Genomic DNA, 23,725 nt, shown 5'->3' on the forward strand with positions numbered 1-23,725 from the left:
CCTTAACACATCTCTCAGGCTCCACCCTTCACACTTTGCTGTCATCAAGTGTAGGAAACAGGGAAGTTCATGGTCAGGTCTTTTGAATTTAGATTGCATGAAACCATTGTTCAAGAATGTAGGTTTCCTTGTCCACATCATATTCTGGATTTCATGGCACCCATGAGGAAGAAAAGCTCTGTCTCATGGCAGAGTTCTACAGCCCCTATTCTCCCCACCAGCTGAGGCCGGGAGAGACCATTACTATCAGATAACTCCAAAACTGGGCTGCAAATTGAGAACAGTGTAGTAGATTTGCAAATTAACAAATGGAAGATCCACCTGAAAATGGCATGAAGATGTTGCTATCTTTTTAATTTGCCTTTGGTGTAAAACAATCAAGAGTTTTCATTTTATATTAATATGTACAAGATTTGTGCCTTTACTTGAAAAAGCTGGAGTGCTTTCCACAACAGATGTAACTCTGATTTTGAGCCAGATTTTAATGCAACTGAGGTTTGTCTCTGGGCAATTAAAATCCTCAATTAACATATTAATTATTTTTCTAATGATATTGCATTCTTTTTGTCTTCTGAAGGGAAAAGAAAATGTTTAATTTGTATACTGAGTTATTTAGCTAATTTACACATGAGAATTTGCTAGTATTTATCTTGCAGTCACAAAACCATGCATTTATTTTAAGGGATTTTACGTATTTCCTGCTCTAGTAGCTTCAGCTGGCAGGTGTAATTACCAAACCCAAAAAATGCAGGAGTTTGTAATTTTTGTTTTGTTCTCGTTTCACGTGTTTGTATTTGTTGAGATAGAAGGAACAAACACTTCTACCATAAATAACTGCTACCTATCTTTCTCTGATCTTTATGAAAACTGAAAAACCTTCCAAATATCAATCTGTGGAGGTTTAAAAAAAAAGTAATTTTGATTCTTCGATGGTGTTCCAATAACCTCAATGCAAAGACAGTGCTTAAACTGTGCAGCAGGTTAATTGAGGCTGATGGTGGCAGGGGCGAACGAAGAAGGGAAGCAACAGAGGAACGGAAAACCATATCCGCTGGACAAACATACCTACTCTTCTGTCATTGTTAACAGGATTGTTTATTGACAGAAAATCATGTTCTGTGTTCTGCTAGCACGGCTGCATGTGGAGCTCCATCTCAGTCTGAAGTGGCTAAGGAATTTGGGCAGATGTCTATTCTCAAATGTCAGATCAGCCCCTCTTGCAAGTGGTGTCATATACTGAGCACAAGTATTTGCTGTCTCTGGAAACAGACTGTTGAGCACTGAATGAAATAATTTTTCAAACTTGAATAGGTTTTCTTGCTTTTACTAGCCTGTACTGCACATCATGACTGGAGACCTGTTGGGCTAATTGCTATACAAACTACCCCATGGGTTAGGAGGAAGCAGTATCGGAAGCATGGGCAGCAGCCAGAGGCCAGGGTATAGTAGAAATGTAAACATGCACAAGCAAATTTGTGCACATGTATGTAGAGATTTTAAAAAGGTACTGATTTTAGCTGTTTGTGCTCCAGCTTTACTGCGATTGGGGTTTTCTTTGCAAAAAGTGTTTTTGAGTAAGGGATTTGAAACAAGATGGCCACTACCAGGAGGATATGGGTCTTAAGATTGCTTCAGGCAGGACATGGCATGCATAAAGATTATATTAATATACTAGTTTGATAAACTGAAAAAACCAAAGGTATACAGAGACTACTTAAAAGGTGGGAGAGGAGGGTCAAGTGACAGCTGCAGAGACCAGCAACGGCTTCTGTAGGGAGGGGGACAAACCTGAAGGAAATGAAAAGTGGAGAGGGAGAAGGGAAAGATGGAATAATAGCAGAAACTAAGGAGATGGGTAAGAAAACTGAAGGGAAAGGGACTGAGGCACAGCTGGGCTTGTCAGGGCTGAATAGCAAACAAGAAACCTTAATGATAAGTGACGGGTGATGAAAGAGAAGGTGTTAGGCAAGGTGAGAGAGGTAAAAACAGAAATCCGGGAGGTAGTAAACATAAACTGAATCAACTTCAATTCGCTTCATTTTCAGAAGGAGAAATAGTTTAAGAAAACTCCACTGCTGAATGGACTCTTCTCCCTACTTTTCTCCTGGATCATGATAATCTCACACAGAGATCTAAGAAGAAACTACTCATCCTCTGAGCAGGGCTGGTTTTGTTGACAAACTCTTACTCCCAGACAGAAAATGAATGCATACGCAGGCTGTGAGTAGTCGTAACACAAGCAGCACAACTCCTGTATTCCTTAGTCTGTTTCTCTCACCTCTTCATCACACAGGTTCTAAAGATAATACTTCTGATTTTCCTGGCTTTTGAGATGATATGTTTGCATATGCATTTATTGAAATAAGTGCTGTTTAGACTTCCATTGCAATAGCAACTGGCAGACCCAGTCACGGTCTGAGACGTTCAAATGCTGTACAAGAGCCGTGTGAAACCTGAACTAAAGTGCCAGGAAATGTGAAATCTGAATGTAAAGACAGGAGGTCATAGGTGAGTGACAGAGACAACGAACAAAGAAATCCAGGAAAGAGTGTTCATCTAGGAATGATAGTCTTCTGATCACAGGCTCTCCAATTTACCTGAAGTGCACTTCAATTATAATTATGATTCTGAAGCACGTCATTTAGTATAAATGTACCCCTGAGTAAATCTATCCATATGTAAGATAGCACTTTTCCTATCTATTGCTGTTAAAGTCTGAATGCATACAGGCACACGTGCCGCTTGTCCTGAAGCAGGGGGTGAATACAGCACAGGGGGCAGGGCCCCGGCCACAGTGTGGCACTGGAGCTTTGCTGCCCGCAAGGTGTCCCTGGCTAGCTGGGGTGATGGCAGCTGGGCTTTCTGTCAGGTTTGCTATAAACCCTGAGCAACTTCATTCTTTCTGGATTAAATGTGTGAAGGGATCACAACACATTCTGTCTCTGTGCAAAAAATGCTTTCTTTGACTCAGTATAGGTTTTGCATGATATGTGAGCCAGGCTGTTTAGGTAGATAAGCACATCAGTTTATTTTTGCTTCCCATTTACAAACTGAGTGACCTGAATTGAAGTCTGTAATGCTGAGATGCTTTGAGGAAGGAGTGAAAAAATAATCGCAATACCTTGGAGTTGTGTTGTCTGGCACAACAGGAGGCAGATGGGGTGCAAGTCTGGAAGCTCTTCCTCCTTTCAGAGTGGTCTTGCAGCATCCCTGCTCTGCATAATCTGCTGGTGTGTTGTGGATGGCTCTGAAGGCAGGAGTGAAGCTGTGGGGTTTTCACATTGCCTGTGAGAATGAAACTTTTTAAGCTGCATTAGAACTGGCTTAGGAAGAGACCTGTGCCTGTGCTTTCATCCCAAATCACAAAAAGTAGAGAATGGAATGTCTCCACTATATGTGGCATAACGCAGTTTACTGCTTTTTGTTATGTGCGAAGCTATTAAGTCTGAAACCAGCTTCTGTGTGGCTGTAGAAAATTAATGGTGATTGGTTGTGAGAAGAGGATTTACAGTTCAGCTATTTGGAAGAGTTTTTGCTGTGTGTGCTTCTAACAGACAGCTGAAAAAAGTGTGGATTAACTTCTCTGAGATTGCCTTTAAAGATGATGTGGCTCCTTGCCCAGCTTTGGGATCACCCTGCTTTCTTGTAAATACGCTTTTTCAATAAAAGCAAAGGGCCACCAGACTATAGGCAGCTGGTAAATTTGGGACTAAAATGGATTATGTCCATGAGATTTAGTGCCCTGTGAAAGGCAGAGGGAGATGACAAAGCAATGTGTACTTTTATTTTGTTTAATTTCATGGCTATTACGTATTTTGATACTCTTTTAATAACAGGGGAGTATAATCAAACAGCATTGTTTTGTTTTATAAATATTTTTTTTCATCTGAACATTTCTGAACTGTTGAGCATCTTCCTAAATCCAAAGCTTTTGGTTCTCTTCTTCATTTTTGAGGTCTCGATGAATTGACAGTTTTAGTAGTGGTGTTGATCATGTTGCTTTAAGGCTTCTCAGCTGTTATTGAGTGCACAGCAGAAACTGATGGTGAGGATGAATATTAAGGTGGGCCAACAGTCTCCAGAGGTGTGTGACTTGAGGAGATGGGGGTATCGAACTGTCTTGGTTGCTGAGAGGCTTTCCCTGCTAGTGCTGTTGAGAAGCTCTAAAGTGTCAGCATGTCCTGGTCACAAGAGAGAAGGAGGGACAATGAGCTGAAGCATAGGCATTGTAAATGTTGCTGGTGTGACCGAATTGTGGTTGTCTTTCAGTGCTTTAATTGTATTTTAAAGTTTTATTACTGCACGTTTGAAGAGCCTTCCGTCCTTGCTGATTAGCTCTTCCTGATTCAGACTTAAGTTTCTCTCTGTTTCCTTGTTTCTCTCTGTAGTTTTGTAATGTGTGGATGTTTTAAAACTGTTTGAGGCTGAATAGAGAAGCAGAATCTTGTTCACGGTATTTTGTGGTCTAATCTTGGACTATTCAAACTGTGTATTGGACTATTCAAACTGGATATCTGGTCAGCTCCAGTATGGTACACTGAAATTTACTTCCTTTGTGGCTGGTCCGTGCAGTATCCATGTTTGTCAATAAATTGATGGGAAGAGGAAATGCTGGTCAGTTGGCACCCATCTAAGCTCATTCAACATGAGGATTTTGCAATGAAACTGAACATCCGTTGTAGGCATCTTTTGCTTTATTTCAGTTTCTTCCTAAGTTAAATGGATATTATGCTTAATCTTACACTGTCTGAAAAGTTTATTGTACTTAACATCATTCTTAGTTTTTTAAACACATGTATTTCAGCATTGAAGTGCATGACAATGTCCAGCTCTACTGGAACATAATGTAGTACACTGTTAACATGGGTAAGATACACTCGGTACTGAGCAGTGGAACAAATCAATTAATAAAATATTGTCAAAGACAGACAGGCTTTGGTGGAAAAAACAATATTTTTAAATGTCGCTTTTGTTGGTTATGGGATACATGCTGAGTTAACCTCATTGAACTTTTCCCCAGGAATTGATGCGCTTACAATTGGCGGGTCATTATGCTGCTCCACCTGTGTAGTGTTAAGGTCAGTGTGTTTTTCTGATTATAAAAACCATCCATACCATTCCATTATAAATTCACTACCATTCATATAATGGAATGTGCCAAAGCTCAGAGCTCGTTGCAGCTGCCCCTGGTCCGTGTTTAAGATCAAACAAAGTCGTTCAGGTAATTTGAGCACCTTTTCAAGAATACACCCAATCAAGCTTCATTTGAAGTGATCTTCCATTGTTTATGTTTTGTTTTCTTTTTTTGTAACCTGCTAAGCATCCATCTGATGTCAGTGTTGGGTTTGTTTTGTGTGGCTGGCCCAAGAATTCTTACTGAATCAAGACCTGTGATTATAAGATCCTAGCAAGGAGGTCCTGGGAGCAGCAGGCAACTGTAACACTGCAGTTGCACGTATCCATGCCTAGGCAAAGCACAGAATGCATCAACCACTCACCTTCACAAGGCATTTCCTGAAACTTGCAACTTCTAACTGTGAATTAATTCTTAGTCATCACAACACACAAATCAGCCATCACGGTAGACGCTAATGTGTGAGATGCAGGGATGTATGACTATGGCACTAATCACTGACTAGAGGAACCTGTGAGATAATGTGCATGCGTAACACACTGCTGCTGTATGCATCTTCCTGCACAGCTTAGTCTTCTGAATTGTTATGTGTTATCAAAGAGAGACAGAATGTGCATTGAAGCTTACCTAGTGTTATTTCTGTCACTGCAATGTTGATATGGTTGGGGCTTTTGTTTGAGTGTTTGCTTCAACATTTTCCTTTCTTATTAATCATCCAAATAACTTGAAATCTGTGAAGAGGAAGAGTTCAGTGAACAGCCACATATGTCATAGGTCGTTATGCTCTTCCAGTTTCATGAGGACGTATCTATCCTTTCTGTTTAAAGTTCTGCACTTCATAGTAGCCAGTGAGAGCCTCAGGCATGAGCAGTTCTGCTGGGGAGGCATTTGAGCGTCCGTGCAAATTAAGCAGTGCTGTAATTGCTGAGGAAATACATGAAGTCTCTTGATGATGACAGCTGAGAATCTTTGTGGACGTGTCCAACAGCACTCCCCCTTTCACCTCTGTCTAGCTGCAAGCTCAGTGGTATTCTACATGCATATAGACTCACAAAATGTGATGAAGAATCACAGAAAGACTCTTTGGTGAGGAGTAATCTGAATGTCCTAGTTCATGAAAACTGTTTACAAGCTGACATTTCGTATGACAATCATTTGACTTTTGCAGCTACTTCATCAGGTAAGTACCTCATCAGAAGTATTTGGCGGTTTCTTTTATTACTCTGAAAAAAAAGAAAACCAACAAACTGAATGAAATATCCCACCAAAGATGATGCAGGTCATGGGAGGATTGCATGTTTTTTCTCAAGTGAAAAGATTTAAAAGGAAGGGCATGTTTAATAGCAGAAGTGGTATGAAAAAGATTGAGAATAGGGTTTGTTTTAGTAAAGCAGAGTGCACAATACCTGTTTAATTTATGAGCAAAATTGTGTTTTACTTGGACATCAGAAGGATGTATTCGCAGTGTTTTCAAATTCATCCGTGGTGATGATTTTCCTAAATTTTAAATGAATGGATCTCTCACTGCTAGCTGTGTGTCTTAACAAATCTGGAGCCTTACATGCAACACCACAGGAGATCCTAGAGGTTGTTAAATACGTCCCACCAAGAATCCTGCCAGGAATAGGTAGCTGATGCAACAGCAGGAAGAAAACAAATTACTTACTTGCTGCAGCATATTCAGCTGACTGTGATGCTTTGTCTCCTTAGGGTGCTCTTGTGGTTAAGACAAGGGAGTCTTGGTCCTCAGTCTGTGTGGACTGCTGTATTCGGATGTACCAAATGTCACGAAGTGCTGTCTATTAGATATATCACTTGTCTTTTACAGACAAAATTCCTTAACTGCAGCTTTGGTTCAGTTTCTACCACTCTTCTCTATGTATGGAGGAAAAAAAGCAAAACATTTACTAAACTGAAAAAAGTCTTTCTTCAGTTCCTTGCCTCACCTCCCCTCTCCTCATCCTGTGTGGAAAGCGTGTGGACACTGTTTTCTCGTTTATTGCCCTTACTAGAAAAAAATCAGTTTCCGTTTTAATCTCAGCATGAATTACTTCAGGGAAATCAAACCAGATACACAATTTAGTGTATGGCAATGATCAGTAGGTACCTGCAAGGGCATTTACTTGTCCTTCCAGATAAGGCTTTTGACTTGCAATTTAGGCATTGGAGATAAGTGCCAGTATTTATAAGCAGTTTGAAGACTTGATGGGCACAAGGAGTGTAGGACCCTTCCAAATCTTTGGGGAGGCCTGACCACTATTTAGAAGTGTTTAGGTATCCAATTTCCTTTCTTAAATTAGTTTCCCTACATATGCCCTATATAGTCAACAGAGTGAAGTCACCCTCTTGTTGGTATTTCAGAGCACCCTTTTCTGTCCCTTAACTGCATAACAAATACAGAAAAGTTACCCTCAGTCAAGTGCTCAAATCTCAATGCAGGCTATAAAACCTGGAAGTAAAATATAGAAACATGGCCAAAAAAATAATTTTATTGCACAATCAAAATAAGGTCCCAGTTACAAAAGGCGTTAGCAATCCAGTACATGGTGGCTCCTCTGCAAGTAATTTCTGCCTTAGAAAACATCTTCTCTAGATGAGACGCAGAACAGCATATTAACCTTTTGCTTTGGATTTAGTCCTTCACTGGGGAAGAGGGCTGATATTGATCCACCACTTCAAAAAACCATCTCCTATGTGAGCTTTACATTATGTTTGGTCTATCAGGGACCACTATAGCACGTGTTTTTTGAAGTGTGCTGTGTATTTACATTGAGACGCACAGCAATATTGTATTCTTTAATTAGAGTTTATCAGATGTGGAGTTCATACTTTCAATAAAAAGAATTATTTATGGAAAAAAGATCTATTGGTGGTCCTATGCCAAATGTTGTTACTGTACAGTTGTTACCTGTTGTTACTGTTACAGTTGTTGGGGTTTATTTAGGACTCAGGACAGAAACTTTGCAGATATCCTTTTGCAGTGTAATTCTTGAGCAAAAATAAACAACAACAACAAATAAGCTACAGGAATTATTTTTTATAAAACAGTACATGTTGGTAGAACCTATACTGAAAGCTATTTTCCAGACAAAAGCATTTCCCCATATCCAAAATAAAGCATTTTGCAATCCCTTTGCTTTAAGCTGTGCCTTCTATAGTCGCATTGCCTTTTTTGGTGCTAGTTATAACCAAAATATGTAAAAAATGTGCTTTGAACTCTGCAACTCTTCTTATATGTTTGCCTGATAGGCAGAAGAGCCAGCAGATCCACCAAAATCCATTTGGGTGCAAAAGGGATGGTGGTTAGCCAGCCTGCGAGCATGAAGGAAACCCTGGCTCCTCCTGTAGACTCTCAGCTGTATGCTGGTGTCCCTGCAATGGCAGCAAGATATGGGAGAGTGGTTGGAGGAGAGGTGGAGCTGTGAACCGGAGCCCTTGCTCTCCTAATGTCTTTTTAATTAGAGTACATAAATATTGGCTGGGACGGCAGTTACATCTTAATGGAGAAATTAAGAAGCAGATTACTTTTTGGCACGATTCCTGCTTCCTGTTTACATGGGTCCCTACTTCCAGCACCAGTTTAATTGAAGGAACAATTCTCTGTGTTTGCTTATTATCTGCCAGACATGTAAGGGAATAACGATATATTTGGAAAAACATAAGGGCGCTTAAGGGCACCACCAGAAATTAAGACATGCTTTACAAAACTGCATGGACTGACCAATATTATCATCCAGGTTATTAGGAAGGGAGCACTTAAAAGGAAGTGCTTTGATTATGATTGCCATTCTGCCCACTATATCACTTAAGTGTGATTGCTGTTCTGCCCGCTGTATCACCTAAGTGAGAGGTTGTGAAGATGGTGCTTTCCATCTAATTTCAAGTATTTAGTATGGAACAGAAGTTGTTTCAAGGTCTGTTGAATTTAACAGACCTTGAAACAACCTAGGCCTCATCTTCCATCCCATCCAAGACATGCAAGATGAGGCCTAGGCTGAATTCACCTTTGCACTGATCCATACCTATGTGCACAAGCCATTGTCCATACTGGGTAAAATTGATGACATTGGAAATTACGTATGCCTTTGGAGTTTCGATGCCACTTTAAAATTTCTGGTTGCTGTACTGGCTGTTGTCAGCTAAAAACTCATGGACTTTCAAAAAATCTGAAATAATCTTTCAGTAAAATGCAGATATGCTTATAACTTTCAGGTTTTCCATACTGGGAACCTACATTGCTTCCACAGTGTTTTGCAGCTTTGCCCTTGCATGATGTGTGGATATACTTTGGTTTTGATGTGCACAGATATTTTGATTTTACTGGGAAACTCAAATATGTTCTCAAAATGTGGCCCATCTCTTTAAAGCAGAGAAACTGGCTGAAAAAATCCATTATTTTTTGAGCCTCTATATGAGAAAAGTCTAATTAAAGTCAATTAATGTTTAATTTTATTAATATTAAACCATTTACAGAGCTAGTTGCATAGTGAAAAAAATTATTCTACAATACACCAAGAAAGCTCTGTCAAATACATTATCTCTGACTCTTTATGTGAATATATGCTTTAATTGAATTGGGAATTTAAAAATGAAAACTATAAATGATATTTTTTTTTGTACTTTGCATTTTAAATTAGTCCATTTTTCATGACACTGAGTTTTCACCTCTATTAATTTCTTTGCTTCTTGAAGAAAAATTATACACTTGATGCCACATTTAACGTGGGAGAAAAAATTCACACCAGTTTTACTATAAGCTGGAAATCTGTCAGAAAATTCATATAGAAAATATAAGCATATTTTGTTTAATTTGTAACTAAAATTTTCCACCAGGATGAGAACACACTGAACTCTGACAAAATACTAATTAGGAAGAAGGGAGCTGGAAAGAGAGAACTGTTGTGTTGCATATTTGATCAGGTCCTGTTCCTACTAAAGTCCCTTTGATTTGATTTATGTTACGTGTTTCTAACGGCCTTTGAAATACCTCTTTCTGCAGGCCTCTACACAGGAGGAAATTCCCTCATGTGAGTAATCAATTCAGTCGGTAGAGGCTATGTATAATTTTTTTATAGCCTATCTTCCTGGGCTGATCAGACTTCTGGTTGCCCTTTCTGTCTGTCAGTCTCTTACCTAATTACTTCTGAAGCCATTGGCTAATTTCAAGTGAAACAGAAAGGAGTCTTTCAGATAATTAGGTTTCTACAGGCCTCAGGGGCTGGGAAGAGGAGAGAGACCCAAGGCTGGGACTGGAGGAAAGACAAGTAGAGCTGCTTGTCACCTGCTTAAGCAGCTGGGAAGGTCTCTGGGATTGTCATTACCTTTGCCTTAGGTGGCTTTTTTGCATTGAAATGGACAGAAAAAAAAATGGGACTTCAATAAAGGTTTGGTGATGATGAAGGATAGAGCTCTGCAGGAAAACAGCTGCGTTAATTCCACTGCTAACAGGGCTGTTTGTTTTTATTTCCAGGAATGCTTTCAGAATTAGACCTGAATGTCTTTAGTGCAAACATTTAGCTTCTGGTTAAAGGTTAGAAAAATACAGCAATCAAGTTAATTTATCATTGATGTTGAGAGAGAAAGTACCAGAAACATTAGTATGCGGTTTTTAAGCTAATGTGTTACAAGTGATGAATTTGTTAAATCAGTGTCTTTATCTGTTTGCAGGCCTTACGCTGTGGTGGCCTGACCCTGACTGGACGCCAGGTGCCCACCAGAGTCTCTCTATCATTCCCCTCCTCAACTGGACATGGGGAGAGAAAATGTAACAAAGGGCTCCTGTGTTGAGATGGGAATGGGGAGAGATCACTCACCCATTACTGTCAAGGGAAAATCAGAGTTGACTCAGAGAAATGAAATTATTAGCAGTCAAGTAAGGTAATGAGAAATAAAACCGAATCGTAAAAAACACCTTCTCCCCCTGGGATCGTGACCAGTTCTTCGCATGTATTTACAACCACTCCTTCCTCCTCAGGGGGAGGACTCCTTACCTTGCTCCACCAAGGGGTCTCCTGTGGGGTCCCTCCCATAGAAGACAATTCTCCAAACTTCTCCAATGTGAGTTCTTCCCATGGTCTGCGGTTCACAAACTTCTCCAGCATGGGTCCCTTTCACTAGGTGCAGTCTGTCAGGAACAGGCTGCTCCAGTGTGGGTCCCTTCCACTGCTCCAGTATGAGTTCCCTGCAGGGTCACAGGCCCTGCCAGCAAACTTGCTCCAGTGGTGGGCTCTTCTCTCCATGGGTCTGCAGATCCTACCAGGAGCCTGCTCCAGTGTGGGCTTCCCATGGGGTCACAGCCTCCTTCAGGTATCCACCTGCTTTTGCTTGGGGTCCTCCTTGGGCTGCAGGTGGATCTCTGCTTCACTGTGGGCCTCCAAGAGCTTCCAGGCCACAGCTATCTCACCATGGTCTGCATCCTGGGCATCAGGGGAATCTCTGCTCCGGTGCTTGAAGCACTTCCTTTCCCTTCTTCACTGATCTTGGTGTTTGCATAGTTGTTTGACACTCTTTTTCACCCCTCTTGTTGTCTTGTCTTGTGCTGAAACTTTTTACCTGTCTTAAAAATGTTATCCCAGAGGTGCTACCACCATTGTTGGTGGGCTTGGCCTTGGCCAGAGATGGACGCCTCTTGGAGCCAGCTGGCACTGTCTCCTGGGCATAGGGGAAGCGTCTGGCACCTGCTCACAGAAGTTGCCCCTGTAGCCCCCTGCTACCAAAACTTGGTCACACAAACCCAACGTATACACAGAAATGAATTCCTGCACTGCTTTGGAACCCCTAATGGAAATGCCTGTTCAAAAATCAAGTTTTAACATCACCGACATTCCAGTTTTACTGTCTAGTGTTGAGTAGCGTTTCATCTAGTGAGTAATAACATCAATTTAAACTAGCCTATGTGGAACAAAGCATATTTCATTCATTTGTGCGCAAAATCAGACAGCAGGAAGTTCTTGTTGTCCTTAGGAGAACAGAACTGATTCCCATGGCAAGACATCCAAGCAGGCCATGGCTGCTCGCATGGCCACAGCCTTGTTGCAGGGTGATGTGCGTGTCTGGGTCTTGCTTCCAGAATTCAGGTTTAAGGCCTGCAGAGCTGAACAGTTTTCCAACTTGCTTACTTGTGCAGACGTCTACAAATACTAATTAATTAAACTGTAGACTTTCATTGCAATGCCCTAAAACCTAATCCTTGATGAATTTAGGACACTTCCTTGACAGAGGATTTGTTACTAGAAAAATAGGTTCAAAAAATTTCTCCTTTGAGCCTTACTTTAAGTGCAGTATTAAAAACTGTAATTAATTTTCTTCTGTGATGATTCAATGGCAGCAAAAAAGTGTTAAGTCTAACTAATGGTCCTCATTAAAATTAAATGAAACTATGGTTTAAACCTTCATTCAGAACCATTCTCATGCTTTTGTCTGTGAAAGAGTGAAATGGAATATTTCCCATCACTTTTGCAGATGTTCTTCTTTGAAAACTCTCACAAGACCTTTTAAACACAGAACTAGAAACCTTTTTGAACTGGAGTAAAAGAAGAAAAAAGTAAATTAAAACCTCGTGCAGTAACGTGAGCAGATATACAGGTCCTACATATGATTGTGTGATACCCCGCAGTAATATTTAGTTATTGTGCTGGAGGCGTACTGACAACCAACTCAGTATGAGTGGAGTTCAGAAATCATACAGGCACCACCGGACTTGCCCATCTCTATGTGCAACTCCAGGGTTTTTTGGAGATGGTAGTCACAGGGCTTGTCTCTCTTCTATATTTATATTTATTTGGTGGAGCCTGGACCAGTTTGCTCTTCTTCATCTGCTTGAACTAGACTGCTCCAGTTGTTGTGGGTGGTTTCTGCTTTGAAAATCTGCTTTATGCCTGTAATAGTTTCCCCCTGGAAAACAATCAGGCTGCATTTCATCTAGCCTTGGCTAGCATTTCCCCAGGAAACCTTAGATATTGTAGCTCAGAATTGTCTTATGGTGATCCAGAGGAAAACAGAGTCCCTGAACACAGCTTCTGTTCTCTCATGTAGGAGTTTTTTGGGCCCTAGATAAAGCCACCACATGTTCTTTTTTGTAAAATCTGGATCTTGTTCCTCAACTATAGATTGTAATACCAGAAGTACTACTTTTCCCTAGGCAGTTTCCCCAGTTTCTTTGCTTTCTTATGAATACAATTATAGTAGCAGCTTACTATGATTTATACAATCAAAACATAAACAACTTTTAATAAAGATGAAACAGTAAGTGGCAGTCTGGTTTGAAGATACTTGTCTGAGGCTGGTTTTACCTGTCCAGGAGCAGAGACATCTCACCCTTTAAACTGTGCCTCGTGGGTTCAAAAGCACTAATATTAAGTTTTTTATTGTATCAGAATTATTTTCAAGAATAAACTATTGGATCAGTGCCATTCTTTAGCATAAGTCAGTTTTTCTTTACTGTTCTTCAGTGCAAATTAGGGACTCTTGATCCTCAAAATGTTGGTCATAATAGATTTTTCTTTAAAAACAACAAACTTCAGATATTTTGTTGTCAGTCTCCCCAAAAGTGTACATGTATGAGGAGACAATCTGTTGAGAATAAGCATACTTAAATGTGGAATTGAAACTCTTAGTACTTGCAAGAAGTTTTCATTCTGTCATTTTCACTAACATCCTGTGACATCAGACAGAAAATGTGCAGTAATGATGGCTATGCTTCAGTGTCTCATGTTCCAGTTTTCTTAGAAAAAATTAAAAATTAGTTGGTTCCTATTATTGTAATTGCATAGGAAAAAGAACATTCAGATATCATGGCCTAAACTAATTGTATCTTAAATTAATCCTAACCCATCAAATTACATGTTTGTTTTAAGGTTTTGAGATCTCATTCTAAGAGTAGTTGCTGTGATCTGTATTCCAAAATGCAGCTTGCTGCTCTACATGTTTGTCTGATGTCTTTTCCAACAGAATAGGTTGTCCATGGATAAAAATGTTCAAAGTGTTTTAGTTAAGATATGAACTCTTTATTTTCTAGGTCTGGATTATTCCTTGTTAGCTGCAGCTGTTGACAGCTATATGGGATTTTCTTTGCTTTACAAAGTCACTTTGTTCCACACTGAAATCAAGGGGAGTTTTGCCTTTAATTTTATCATAAGCGGGATCAAGCACACTCAACTGGATGGCATTTCTGTATTTGTCTGGAGGTGATATGGTAATAACAGGAGCTCTGTAGCCAATTAATTTTAAAATGTCAGGAAATATTCTAGGCCTCACTGAAAGGGAGACGATGGAACTGAGGGCATACTCTGAAGCTGGCGTCGGGTTGAAAGACTGGTTTATTGTAATGGTTTGTTGTTGTTCGTAGATCAAAGGAGTGGTTGATACAGGCATTAATACTCGACAGACTGCTAACGGTACCTACCTGCCTCACTGCCTGAGGAGGCTAAGAGACTGACACTTCAAAACACTTACACTCTTAAAGAAATACAGATGGAGGTAAGAAGCATGACAGAGTCTAGCAGCAGTGAATGAAGTAGGACATTTTTAATATTCTCTTTGCCATGGAGTGGGGGTCAGCCACCATGAGCAGCTGGAAAGAACCATGAGTGAAAAGAGCCTCCTTCCAGCCCTCCTGGGTTTTGTGTTTATTGTCTCCACAAATTAATCCAGTGCCTTTCTTATAGCTGGTACATAATGTTAAGTGATGCTGTGTGCCTTGTCTCTTCCTACCTACAAGTGTTGGGGAGGATCATATTGACAAGTCAGAAAGAGAAGATAGGCCTTGAGAATAAAATGGAATGGGGAGGAGAAGAGGGTTACCTGAAATATGCCTATGGCATGGGCTGTGATGTGAGGGACATGGCACAGAAGAACAGGGTCATTGCCAACAGCTTGGAATAGAGGGAGGTAGGAGGGAAAGTGCACACAGCTCTTTCAGGGGACGGTACTCACAGAGTCAACAGAAACTTTGCAGGTCGTGGTGATGAATGTCTTGTGGTGTGGGTATGGATCCACTTGTGCTGCACATCAGTGTCTAGGCAAAAAGGGAAGTGTGGGCGGTAGGAATGCTACATGCATAGATCTGCAGGATAAATCCTTTGATACATACGCACATGAACCTTTTGTTTGCAAAGATTTATACTTGTGTCTGAAGGGAGGTTAAAAACCTCTCTTTTGATACCTGTGCTCTGTTACTTTCTGTTGCCTTTTTTTGTGTGTGTGCATGTTTTATACATAATAAGCTATGCCTGACACTTGTGTAATACGTTAGACAAGTCTTTTCTTCTTCTGTCTGGTAGCAATATACACTACAGACATCACACAAGGCTTGTTTTCTAGCAAAACAGTTGTCTTAGTGGAAGGTATAATGCATTGTTCATGGTAGACTATGGTAGGATTTTTATAACTCTTACGTAGCATAAGAAATTAAGAGTGCTTTCTGCAAAAAAAGACTCCTCCAGTCACTGAACTTTGGGGAAGAGATATGGGAAATGTCAGACTGCTTCTGAGCAGTGACTGAGAAATTACTATACCTGACAGTTCTGGGAAACAGTGTACATTACTGGATATCTTTCTGCAACTCATATTTACTCTATATTGTTTCATTGTTAATCTCTTAATTTGTGCAGAATGTCTTCACAGCTTTTCCTGTAAACCTCTGCTATATTTACTGGTATTACATTTCTTACAAGAGCTGTACATAGAGTACATACACTATACTAAGTATTTTATTTTCGGTGCTCTGACATTCTCCGGATGTACCCTCTAGTTTGCAACTTTACAGTTGTCTAGAAAATCAGACTATTCTTAGATAATCAGGTAGTATAGTATGTTTTTTTTAATTTCCCTTATGATTCTGTTTTACATCCATTAATGTACTTAGAATACACATTTTCTGCCATCCTCAGGAGTGCTTTGCCCGCTTACCTTTATATAATACAAAATTTTACAGCTTGAGAGGTCTGACTCCTTCCTACCTAACCTAACATGCCTGACCTAAGATCCCTACAGTCACTGACTCCTTAAAAAGGGAGAAAGAGAGGTGGAGCTGAATTCTGTCTGGGAAAGCCTAACCTGGGTCTCAGTTGTTTTCATGAGGAGCCTGTCCCTTCCCTCTGAATATTCAGGGAGTCTTGCATTCCTAAATTGGGTGGCTCAAGTACTCAGAACTTCAGCTGAATGAATTTAGACCTCTGTAGACATTGATCTTTTTCATACAAAGTACTTGAAGAACCGAAGCCACTGGTTATAAAAATCCATCAGGTAAGAGAGGACTGTTACTATGTGCTGTGCAGAACCTGAAACAGGACATCCAGCATGGCTGGGGCTTCTCAGTAGGAGTATCAGTGGATCACCTCACAGAAGAGCAGCAATGTTTTTAGCCTGTAACAGAGAAGAGCATCCCTGTTCTTAATCTCCTTTCTGAAAGCCCCTTGGATTAAGTACTGTTCCTGGGAGGCCAGCAGAGTCCAGCTTTGCAGTGGACCTCATAAATGCAGTGATGATTTCTAAAGAGACCAGTGTGGGGCACACAGGTTTTTTGAGACAATCCTCTTCTTAAAGTGGTGCTTCTTTACTTTAAAAGGTGGACGAAACCAATACTCGTGCCTGGTACAGAATGTTTGGGTTTCTTCCTGCCATGATTGTTGTCCATAAATATTGTCCTTGGGCTTGAAATAATGAAGAATTGAGGTTTTTAGTCTTTGGCACCACAGTCACTAGGACTTGTGTATCTGTGAATCTGGTGTAGTCCACACTGGCCTTTGTGGACATGAGGATGCTCGGTAAGAGGCGTATGTTGTGCTATGTACGAATGCTTCATCTTGCGCCTGTTGAGAGGTAGTCACTGTCCTTCCTTTGTCTGGTACTGCTGCAGACTTTGCCTGCTTCTGGTGTTTAAAACCAACCAAGTAAACAATACAAATTTCCTATTATGTGCATCATAAAGCATGAACAAAGGTGAGCATTGTGGACTTCAGAGTATTTGATAGTAGCATATGAATAGATCCTAAGCTTATTTATTTCATTTTGTAGTGTGGAAAGAACAGAGTGAAGCTGTGTAATGTTATCTTGATTAAAGATATTATCATGTTGACCCTTTTCTAATTTCCTTACAATTATCTTTTTGAGATTTTATATTCAAGCCATATTGCATATTTACCTGTTCTTGTGTGCCTGAATATGTCCTTTAAAAATGTTGGCAGTGTTTTTAGATCTGTTTTCTGTAACAGGTAGGTCTGATGGCTGTTTCTCATCCCCTGCTGTGCCAAACTGCTGAGACGAGACTGGTTTTGCTGCTTCTGATTTAGCAGAAAATAAGAAATTAATTTTGTACTTAGTTGCATTCCATTGCAGAAACTTCCTAGTACTTAATGTAGTGAACTGTGAGTGGATTATCACTGATTCAGTGCAAATGTCTTGAACGTAAGATTGTTAATTGCTCTTAGTTAAAGTGGAGAAATTTGGAGTGAGCTCATGTAAAACTGGTAAAATGTCTTTTTTGTTGTTGTTGTTTTTCAGAAAATTGTTTGGTTTATATACTTACAGGAGTACAAATCCTAATGTGATGTGTGTGTCTTTTAGCACACTCTCTTGGGTTCATCAGGCATTAAATCTTTTGTAGTACTTTCAGAAAGAGAAGAAAAAAGCATTATTAATTTTCTTCCTTTTTCTGAACCCCAAGAATTTCCCTCCAATCATTGCCCCATATTCCAGCTTCTATCTTCTTGTCCCCTGGAGATTGTTTAAGTGCTCTCAGAAAATATGGACTGCTCTTTATTGTGCTTTTGCTCTGTAGATGGTAAGAGTACCCTCATTACTGTGCTGCCGCTTTTTCTGCCTTACGACTAATAGGGCCTGCATCAGGAGTCAATCCCACCCACCTGCACCAAACCTTGCCAGGTTGACCTTGAGGCCAGCTCTTTCATTCTGATTCTTTTTTGCACTGATTTGCACATCACTGAAGCAAAGTTAAATGTAAGAGGATACATTAACATAGCAGTACAGCTGGACTGGAAATGCACAAAGGTCACAAAATGGAAAAATGAACTGCCTAATAACATCCACTTGCCCCGCTGCTGATGTATAATGGCTTTGATTTCCGATTAGTGGTCATTATAGGCATAAATATATATGTGTATTGTGCCATCGATGTGCAATATTGAGACAAATGCTCTTAAAGGTCTCTAGTGTTTCTATGGCAAGCACTCCTCTGAAATCTTTTCAGCCTTCCCAAGAGCAGCAGTTTCACCTAAGTGCTCTGTAATATCTTGCAGGGAAGAGGGTGTCAGTAGACCGTGTAAGCCTGCCACTCCTTTGGGCTATTAAGAGATTCATTTGGAGCACTAAGAAGCCATTCCTGTGCCTCTAAAATAAATGGACCAATGCTATGAAGTTCTCTGTGCTCTCCAAATCCTTTGGATTCATGGTATTCTCCAATCCCTAGCTTCATGACTTTCATGTTGGGTCTTATGTTTACAGCAAGTCAGATACTGGATGGTATGGAGAGGACTTTGCATAGCATTTTTCACTCTAAGTCCTTGTTTACTGGATTTGTAGTATAAGCTATGCTTTAAAAATTCATTTTCTCCCAAGCATTATATTAACAATTCTTCCAAAATTCAAATATCCAAAGGGATTTTTTTCTCACAGGATGATAAATAGCTGAGATAGGTGGCAGTAGGTTGATGGGAGGTGGTTATGATAGCTGAAGCTGTAGCCTTGCTTACAGCTTACTTTGGAACTGTGTTCCTTCTTACCTCTGCATTGCCTTGCATTTTGTGTAGTCAATTGTACTGCGCCTGCAGTGATGGAAAATGCAAATGTTCTCTTGGTTAAAATTTGCTGTGCAGGTACCATGTGCTGTGTTAAGGACTGTCCCCAGGCAGAAATTGGAGTATTTCATTTATTTACCTTTTCCTGCCTCAGAGTTTGACAGAGTATAGATAATGTAGCTTCCCTGAAAGCATCTGAGTGGTGGCAGCTAAGGGGCCCTCTGGGCTATGGGTGGGGAGAGCAGATGGGGAAAAGATGCCTCCACAGCAGGCCTGTGGTAGAGGTGAAGATGAGAAGGTTCCTGGGAAGAGCAAGAAGCAGATCCTGAAATAAGTATTCAGGGCTATGGAAAGTGAGAGAGTTTGCTCTGAGGAGAGATTTCACTTTGCTGAGTTGAGAGCAAGGCTGGAGGAGAAAGTCCTGCCCTGTAAGGAGCAGCAGCAAGATTCATTATCATATATTTCTGCTTTCACCCAGTTCTTTTACTCTTCCGCGCAACAGAGGTGTGTTTCCTGTCCTTCAGAATTTACCCAATTAAAATTTAAGCTCTAATAAAACAGTTTTACATGCTGGAAGCCCTTTCAGCAGCCTCACCTTCAAGTTAGGGATCTGCCTCAAAGCTCTGGCTTGCAGATTCCCATCACATCATCTTTTGATGACTGTAGGCACTGTTGTTTTCCTACTTGTCTTTCTGGCCCAGCCTCAGGTTTTTGCCCTGGGTATGCATACCTGGGTTATGAGTAAGTTTTTAAAATCTTTTTAGGTTGTCTCTCATCCAGCCAACCAAATCTTTCATATGGGCTGTTACCAGCTTACTTACTGTTCTGTTAGTACAGTATCCTTGTTGACACACATGATCTTACCTTTTTGAAAGCTGGTCCAAAGAGTTCTGCTGAGATAATTTATCACTTGCTCCAGACTGCCCTAAGTTTTTACTTTTAAATCTGTCTTAGCTCCTTCTTGTCTTTAAAAAACACATAAGCCTTGCAAATGACAGCTAAAAGCTTATCAGGAGGGCCTTAATTTCTGGTGGAGCAACCAAGAGACTGACTCCACACCTGATTTCCCTATGATATCAGACTTGACTGCTGGCATATTAAATTTTCATATGGATAAATGTGCTGTGTCCCAAGCTTCCCATCACAGAAAGCTATCTCATTGTCTTTCTCAGTACTTGCCCTTGAAATTTGGGTTGCCAATGATGCTTGCAGACATCTGAGTGACTACTCTGAGCCTGCTGTCATGGTGACTAATATTGTCACCTTGTTCTCTTCAATTTATTCATCTGCCAGGGCTCCAGTGATGGGTTGTGTTTCAGTCATATTCTGTCTTTGATATGAGCAATAAAAGTCCATTGTACCACCATCCGGACCTGCACAAATCCATCTTCCAGCAATTGGAGGTAAATGGTATCAGTCCAAGTTTCTGGAAGACAACTCTTAATTGTCTGAATAGAGAGCAGAGCTGGATCCGTGCAGATGTTTAGCTGAGATCTACCTCTTTTTGCTAAAGCATCATGGACTTTGTTAGCATGATTTAAAATAATCCCAAATAAAAGAAAAAAAAAAAGAAAAAAAAAAAGAAAAAATCCCTAATATTAAACCCTACAGACTTTCAGGGGAAGCTTCCATGGCAGCTCTAAATCCTGTGGTGAAATTCAGCTAGCAGTAATAGTGTGAAGCCTCTCAAGCAGAGGATTCTTCTTGTCTCAAAGACAGAGACAAGTACCATTGATGGTACATTTTTTTCAGGTGGTGAGGAAAAAGGCACTGGAGGCAACAGCTCTCTGCTTTCTGAGTGCCAAACAGCAATCGGGAAGGGAGAGAGGTGTGAGTGAGAAATGGAGAGAATGTGGGAAGAAACTGTGAAATTTTTTTTCTTGGTATTTACTGTTTACGGGTTTTCTATGTGTATATTTTTGAAGTCAGTTTTCTTTGCAATCAGAACTCATCTGTCATTTCCTTTGGGCTGCTCCTTCCTACTTCCCCTGTTAGTGATTCCAGTTGGATTTATATAGGAGGAAAAAAAAAAACTTCCATTAATTTTTCTGGTGTTTGCATTAGATGGACTAAGTGAGATGAATAAGAGGCAAAGTGTTGCTCACAGATAATCCTCCAAATATCTGATTTTAGGCAGGACTTTCATGTAGCTGGTAGATCTTTAGAGACAAAGCTTTCCAGAGCTCTTTGAAAATCAGCAGTAAGGGGAGTGAGTGGGAAAGTGAAGCCTGGAGGTCATTTTGTCTAGAGAGTCCCTGCGTGGAAACTCCCCTGGAAGGACTGACTGTAGAAGCAGCTGTAGAATGACTGTTTTGAGGCAGGAATGAAGAGTTGTTTGTTGACAACCAACATTTGGCCTTTCTTTGCTCTTGCTTTATAATTTACACTCTATATTAGAAATGAGTGTTTAGTGTAGTGTGTGTAGTGTACACACCTCTGCAAGAGGATTGAGTAAATATTAATCTTACACCGCTAAAATAGATACAATTTTTTTAATATATTATGTATCCATGATGGACCAGATTGCTTTCACAAGACATCAAGAGAATGTCTTTGCAGTTTTTTAAGCTGTCTCACCCTGGCTGGGACTCTATCACCAGAGCTTGGGGGCTTTAGATAGTTACATGGAAAACATGACAATCTGGTAATAAAATGTGGAATAACTATTTTACCTAACCTCTTTTCTACTTACTCATACAGCCATGCTTGTATTTTGATGCCTTTATTTAATTCAGATAATTATGTATGACTATTGTTTCTTTCATTTGGGGTTTTTTTCAGTTTGGGGATTTTCTGGAAATACAAGGGACTTGGATTTGTGGAGAATTTGGCCTTCTGGGTTGCTTAAAAATTATGCCATTTGTTCCCTCAACATACAGGAAAACAGGAACTTACAGAATTAAAACATAGTGACAGATATACCATTTTCATTAAAACTGCTTGAAGTCATGCTGAAGCTGAAAAAATAAATGTATTAGTCTAATTTAATTTTAAGGTATGCAGTTAATTAATACTCTACATCTATTAACATTCAAAAATGAAAGTATCTGCAGAACCACTATTCCCTAGAGTAATTTGTCACCAGAAATAAAACGTCTGCCTTTGAACTGAAGTAGCTTTTGGGTAGCGCTGTGAGCAAAGGAACCCATGTTAATGATACAGACTAATCCAGAAGAGTGAACTTCAAGTTCATTACATTGATATCTCACAATTATAAAACCAATTCTAGTTATGTCAGATACTGTCATGACAGCAAATGCCTTCTTTGCTAAGTGACAGAAACTACCAACAATTTAAAATTACTGACTAGAGTGTGATAGTTTGTGTGCCCGCTTGTGCATTCCAGATTAGAAAATGTTCACAGCATGTTTCTTGATAAAAAAAGATGCATTTTCTGTTTACATGGTATTTTGGTCTTTATACTGTGATGTGAACTCTCTTTCCAAACAGTGAATAAATGTAAGAAAAGAAGTAGCAAAATAAAAGACATGATGAGATGCACCATGTCCTTCCCTTCCCTTCCCTTCCCTTCCCTTCCCTTCCCTTCCCTTCCCTTCCCTTCCCTTCCCTTCCCTTCCCTTCCCTTCCCTTCCCTTCCCTTCCCTTCCCTTCCCTTCCCTTCCCTTCCCTTCCCTTCCCTTCCCTTCCCTTCCCCCTCCCCCCTTCCCATTTCCCCCTTCCGCCTTCCCCCTTCCTGTAGTAGACAAAAAAATACCTTTTGCATTGTTAGCTTCAGTCTTGCAGCACATACTATAAGGTGTGGCATTCCCGCTAGGGCTATTTTTGCTTATAAACCCTGTTTAATGCAGTAAGTGAGGATTTGGGTCAGCGGATTGTAAGCATTGTCGGGCAGTGTTTGCAAAGTGACAGCATATTCTAGGGGTGCAAAAATGCCAGCTGAATTTTTTTGCTCTCTGTACAGTTTTTGTGCAACAGAATCCTAAGATACAATAATAGGTCACTTAATTATTCCTCCCAAAATAGTATTAATAAAGAAAATACTGGGGTTTTTTTCAGGACTTACTGTTCTTCTGTGCTACCATAGCCTTAATAACGACAGTGTTAAATAACTGCTTGGCTGGACAAAGGAGCTATGCTTTTCTGTCGCTTAATTTGTTTGAGTTCAAAAGGACCATTTGACTTCTGATCATGTGAAAAGCATTTCATAGCATACTGGAAAGCTGTCTGGTTTTGTATCTAACAGACTTGACAGCATGGTTGGCAACAGACGGATAATGGAAGGCTAATGAATAGTGAAAAGTTGAGTGATTGAAATAGCAGAGCTGCATGGAGAGAAGAGGGAAAGCTGGGAAGGAAAATGGCAAAACCAGCAATACAGAAGTCAGGAATAACCAGTATTATGATCAGTATCAGACAATGTCTTCACATCAGAATTTAAGCCAGTCATAACTTAAGCATTCTCCATCTGACAAAAGCTCTTAACTTGTGCACCAGGACACATTTTGTACAAGTCACTCAGCTTGCCTTGAGGAAGGGTAGGTTGAAATTAAAATATTTTTCAACTGTTAGGATGATGACTACTCTGCAGTAACCTTCTCAATTGCCATTAATTGTCTGGCACATTCATAAATTCCTACCTGAGCAGGGAGTGCTTAGTATCTCACAATCTGCTGCAAAAAACAGATCCGTACTATAGCATTGGAAACTATCAGAGGGGCATTGCAACACTTAGTTTGTATTTATACTTCTGTGAAGACATCTCTATTTTTGTAGCAGGGTTAACTCCGTTTTCATGGCATTCACTCTTCAGATACCCAGCAGGGAGGAACAGCTCTTACTCCCTGCTAACCAGTCCCTCCAGATGGAATATGGTCTC

General features: G+C 40.2%; 1 protein-coding gene and 1 long non-coding RNA gene across 6 annotated transcripts in view; one reads left to right on the top strand and one right to left on the bottom strand.

Moving 5' to 3' along the window:
• The window catches only part of HECW1 (HECT, C2 and WW domain containing E3 ubiquitin protein ligase 1), a 264,963-nt gene that overhangs the window by 62,709 nt on the left and 178,529 nt on the right, over positions 1–23,725 (top strand). The window contains exon 2 of one of the 5 annotated variants that reach the window (XM_048297557.1): positions 5,021–5,078. The exons of 3 other annotated variants lie outside the window; for them this stretch is intronic. In XM_048297557.1, coding sequence (XP_048153514.1) covers positions 5,052–5,078 — 27 coding nt within the window. In that variant the 5' untranslated portion in view covers positions 5,021–5,051. Of the gene's footprint in view, positions 1–2,056; positions 2,221–5,020; positions 5,079–23,725 lie in introns of those variants that run through there. One more of the 5 variants, XM_048297568.1, reaches the window with a different exon arrangement.
• Positions 4,973–22,675, bottom strand: LOC125323069. The gene is made up of 3 exons (XR_007202351.1): positions 22,604–22,675; positions 6,801–17,740; positions 4,973–6,357 (listed from the first exon to the last, which is right to left on the bottom strand). It is a non-coding gene; the product is annotated as an uncharacterized LOC125323069 (long non-coding RNA).

The sequence above is a fragment of the Corvus hawaiiensis genome, chromosome 1, assembly GCF_020740725.1.
Source record: "Corvus hawaiiensis isolate bCorHaw1 chromosome 1, bCorHaw1.pri.cur, whole genome shotgun sequence".
Classification (NCBI taxonomy): domain Eukaryota; kingdom Metazoa; phylum Chordata; class Aves; order Passeriformes; family Corvidae; genus Corvus; species Corvus hawaiiensis.